At 33.6% G+C, this 4,333-nt stretch overlaps 1 protein-coding gene across 1 annotated transcript; it reads right to left on the bottom strand.

Moving 5' to 3' along the window:
• Positions 1-2,855: 2,855 nt before the first annotated feature.
• Positions 2,856-4,333, bottom strand: LOC128163760 (uncharacterized). The gene is made up of 2 exons (XM_052827410.1): positions 4,159-4,333; positions 2,856-4,061 (listed from the first exon to the last, which is right to left on the bottom strand). The coding sequence occupies exon 2, from the start codon at positions 4,055-4,057 to the stop codon at positions 2,990-2,992; it is 1,068 nt and encodes a 355-aa protein (XP_052683370.1). The 5' UTR covers positions 4,058-4,061; positions 4,159-4,333; the 3' UTR covers positions 2,856-2,989.

Below are 4,333 nucleotides of genomic sequence, written 5' to 3'. Positions count from 1 at the left end.
AGCAAAACACATTTGCACATACATACAATTTATTAATCACAGAGCAGACTTAACAATGGTGGATAAGGTCGCGTAATGTATTAAACTTTTTTGCAGTACACGGGATGAAACCAATCTCGGAGACTCACTGAGAGTCCCAGTTGAGCATGGATGTCCCGAGACTGAACGAGTCACTGCGTTAAACTAGATAATATGAAAACACTTTTTTTAACTCATTTGTAAAGTTTAATAATTTACTTCTGGTTGTAACGCGCTTTCTGATTGGGTAAAGAATTATTTTATATTGTTTAAAGAATGTTGCCTACGTCATAGTAAGACTAACGTAAAAAATGTATTAATCCGCCTGACGTTACGTTTGAATTTTGTACAATTGGATGTCATTTTAAAGGTCAAAAGGATTTAAAACAGGTAGATTAAAGCCGGAATATTTTTTTAAAAAAGTTACTAAAAACTTAATATATATTTTTTCTATTAAGTGCCTCTACCATTCATAAATTGCTTTTAATTTTTTTTTTATAAAAAATTTAATATTATTGTAAAATATTTACGATGAAGAAAATTTCAATCGTAGTGTAAAATTTTAAGAGATTTTCCTAAATTTTACCAAAAAAATTCAATGGCCATTTACTCAAAAAGTAGGCCATTAAACTGCTTCTTCGAAGGTCTATAACATACAATAGATTGTTTTTTATTATCTTTAGTGGATTTCTTTTTTCATTTTTTGAAAACGTCACCCTTAAGAATATCAGAAAAACCATGCTATAGGGATCTCTCATGCTTAACTTTGATTTTCAATGAAAAGTTTGAAATTTCAAATCTAAGCAGCAAACGTCTTTTTTCAAAAATTTGTTTATCAAAGAATGTAAACAAGTCAAAAAAGACAATACTAAACTAGAAACATCGAGTGTCACTATAAATGCCGTCACGGAAAAAAAGATTCAAATCCCAAGCTTTCATTATGAGTGCGCATCCATAAACCCCTCATGACCAACAAAATGTCCTTTAACAAAAAAGTTGAGATTATTTGTTTATCTTTTTTATTTTGATATTTTTTTTTACAATATATTTACACATTTATTCATATACTTTGGTCTCAAACATTGTACAAAGAACGACAATAAGGCCAGAGAATGTTTTTATGAAATATTATTACTTGACTGACCCGTATTAATTCTACCATCATAATTAATTAGTATCTGATTAGTATCTGATTAGTCTTTGATTTAGTAAACTGTCGTCATAAATTCAACAAAAGACACAATTGCCATTCCAGCATCAAACGGCATGTTTTATCACCTCGATTGTTACAAATGTTCACTTGCCTTGTAATCACAATTCATTCAAACACATTTAAAAAAAATGATATACATCATTTATCATTTTTGACACAAACTGTTTGTCAATTTTACATCCATGACAAATTAAACAAGAAAATAGTAACTGTTGTAATTTCAACAATAAAACGGCAATCGTGATTTCTGAAGGGTCAGAGAGGTTTTCGTCATAGATCCGTTGTGACGTCATAATTGAATTGGTACTAGTTTTTCAAAGCTCAAATGTTGATATACAGCAATCATTTAGAGTTTATATGGAATGCAATATAAAAATATCATGCATATATTTTATATGCTGGTTTAAGAGAAGCTATGCATTGTAGATTAATTTTTTTTATCATAAACGCTGGAGAAAGCCCCCCCCCCCCCTTACCAAAAAAAACCTCAGAGATTTGTAGCTGATTTCCTTCATATTTCTTTAAAAAGACAGTCATAAACAAGAATTTTTATAATAATTTTTTAAAAATTATGCCCCGGTACTCCTTACAAAACTAACCTTTTGAAATAAAACATTACTAGTAGAATTCATACCTTAAATATGTAACAACCCCCCCCCCCCCCAAAAAAAAAACAAAAAAAAAAAAACAAAAACAAAAAAACTGTAGACTTTCATATACATGTACTAGATCTTGACCTCAACTTTATTTTTTTTATTGCTTACTTAATTACAACTCAATCATCGTAATTTAACGCTATTGATAATCAATGCACTGCTGAATGTCATTACAACGTATTAATTCGTTGTCTGGTGGCAAGTGCTATTCCAAAAGATTGATATTGCTTAAGTGACTGTTGAAATGAAAACCGGGCAGCCTGGGTGTTGCCCGTGATCTGTTGACAGATCCCCAGGATCTCCCAAGAAATATCCAAAGTGACCTTAGGTACAAAGAACTTGTCGTCGCAATTTACTAGGGCCTGGATATTATCTAGAGCCGCCTGTGATCTCAATGTGTCATTATGTCTACAACTTAAAAACTCTAGAAAACTTAAAAGAATCCATGGCGGAATATGAATATAATTACGGTTGCCCAAGTAACTAGACTGCTGTTCCAGCAGCAATTCCGTAATATAATGAATATCATTGTCAAGCATAAGATCGTTTGTTATTGCTTGTCTCATTTTTATAGACCAAGGCCGGCCACCTACAGCTTCAGTATACGCCCAACGTTGTGCCACACCTGACATGACATATGGTTGTGACATCTTGACCTTTGAGATATCTATTATAGATAAAGCTTCCTTGTATCTGAATGTTTTGTAATAAAACATTGCAATGTACAGCATGTCCGACAAATATCCAAATTTCATTGATAATCTAAGCAAGTGAAATGCCTTTTTGTCTCTGATATATGTATTTTTGTTGTCATTTTTATCGATGTATTTGCTGTGTAGTACAAAACCAGTACATTGAAGGATTGTGGCTGTAAGCTTCTGTAACATGATTACCTGATAACTTGTCAGAGGTAAACAAATCAACTGTTCTATTGTGAGAAGGGTTTTTGCACAGTCCTGTAGGTTGTTTGTAGTCCAAATATCGTAAGTAATTATATCTCGAGATAAACGAAAATCAAACTCAAACTCAGAACCCAAATTGCAATTCGGAAAATCTGTAAGCCTGCCGGAAAAAATAAGGCCTAGAGAGATGTATTCCCTTATCAACAAAATTTGTAGCAGCAGAAAAAACCTTTCTCATACAAATGATAGAGTCTTCTGAATAGATTTCGTTGGTTTTCACCATATATACGGCTTAAGAATAAGTTATTCTGAGGGATAAAAAAATTAGGGCAAACCCCCTCATACACCCATTTCAAAACAAGTTTAAAGCAGATCCAGAATCCATCTAACATATTTTCTGGACTCCACTGAGGTAGCATGTTTTGTTGTATGGCCCAAAAAATGGCTGTTTTCATGTGATATGAACACAGCAGTTTCTCTTCATCGCTTAATCCAGCATTTATTACTTCATTTAAGAAAAATTTCAGCAAGCCATAAGTTAAAAATTGCGTATGATTCATTGAATAGACAAGTTTGTTTTCTGCCTGAGAAAAAGATATCCTCCACTCGATATCTGCGTGGTTTCCTACTTTGTGTCCTATCGCAACAAAATGACAACCATTTCTGACAATGTCGTCAGTAACGTGCAGCGGGGGCCATGCGTGGCATCTGTTTATCCATGAGGAGGCAGGGGGAGGCCAAAAATCACTGACAAAACAATGGGCATAGTCGTACATCATTTCCCCAACACACTTACTTCTACATGGTCCATGTATTGTAGAATTGGGTGTTGCACAGGCACATTTCATTTCTCTGAATTTAGAACTTGATATATACAACTCTCCGTTCATTCTTACACAGGCAGAATAAACTATTCCGAATGTGTTTTCCAATGGCAACCAAAGTAAGGCAAATCCAAGTGGACTCTCAGAAGGGTTACATAAAATCAGAGTTTGTTCCTGTGTATTGTATAACTCGGAGTGGGACATATCCCAGATAACACGGTGCCTAGGAATTATCTGCATTATGTCTATGTCTGATTCTTTTAATTGGAATCCTTCTTTTCTACTGCCACTATACATCAATTTACACTCATTCTTTCTTCCCCGTTGATTATTCAGAAACTCACGAATGTCCAACATCTCCCTTCTATTGCTTACTTCTTCTGGGGTCCCTATCTTGTGACACATCCCGTGATACGCTATCTCAGCCAGAAACTGGACAGTCATCTTACTAAAAAATAATTTGTGAGTGATTCATTTTTTTGTCGTTTTAAAATTTCTGTATTAGCAACACCTTGTTAAATTGACACAAATGCACCCATACTTACATTTGTGGTATTGGCCTTTGGAATTTGTTATTATTAAAGGAATAATGCTAGGAAACCTAAAATGAATCCTCTTAAAATGAATATGAAGTTATTTTATGTACCAACGTGTGAAGATAGGTCTTTGGAAAACCATTGATAATTTGTTTAAGGAAAAGATTCTATATGACGCGTCTTT

The sequence above is a fragment of the Crassostrea angulata genome, chromosome 9 (genome assembly GCF_025612915.1).
Source record: "Crassostrea angulata isolate pt1a10 chromosome 9, ASM2561291v2, whole genome shotgun sequence".
NCBI classification, from domain to species: Eukaryota; Metazoa; Mollusca; class Bivalvia; order Ostreida; family Ostreidae; genus Magallana; species Magallana angulata.
The sequence above is the reverse complement of the archived record's forward strand: the minus strand, read 5'-3'. Positions and strand labels throughout refer to the sequence as shown.

Bases quoted from the DNA above. Each gene is read 5' to 3' on its own strand.
- LOC128163760 (XM_052827410.1), bottom strand. From the start codon at position 4,057: ATGACTGTCCAGTTTCTGGCTGAGATAGCGTATCACGGGATGTGTCAC.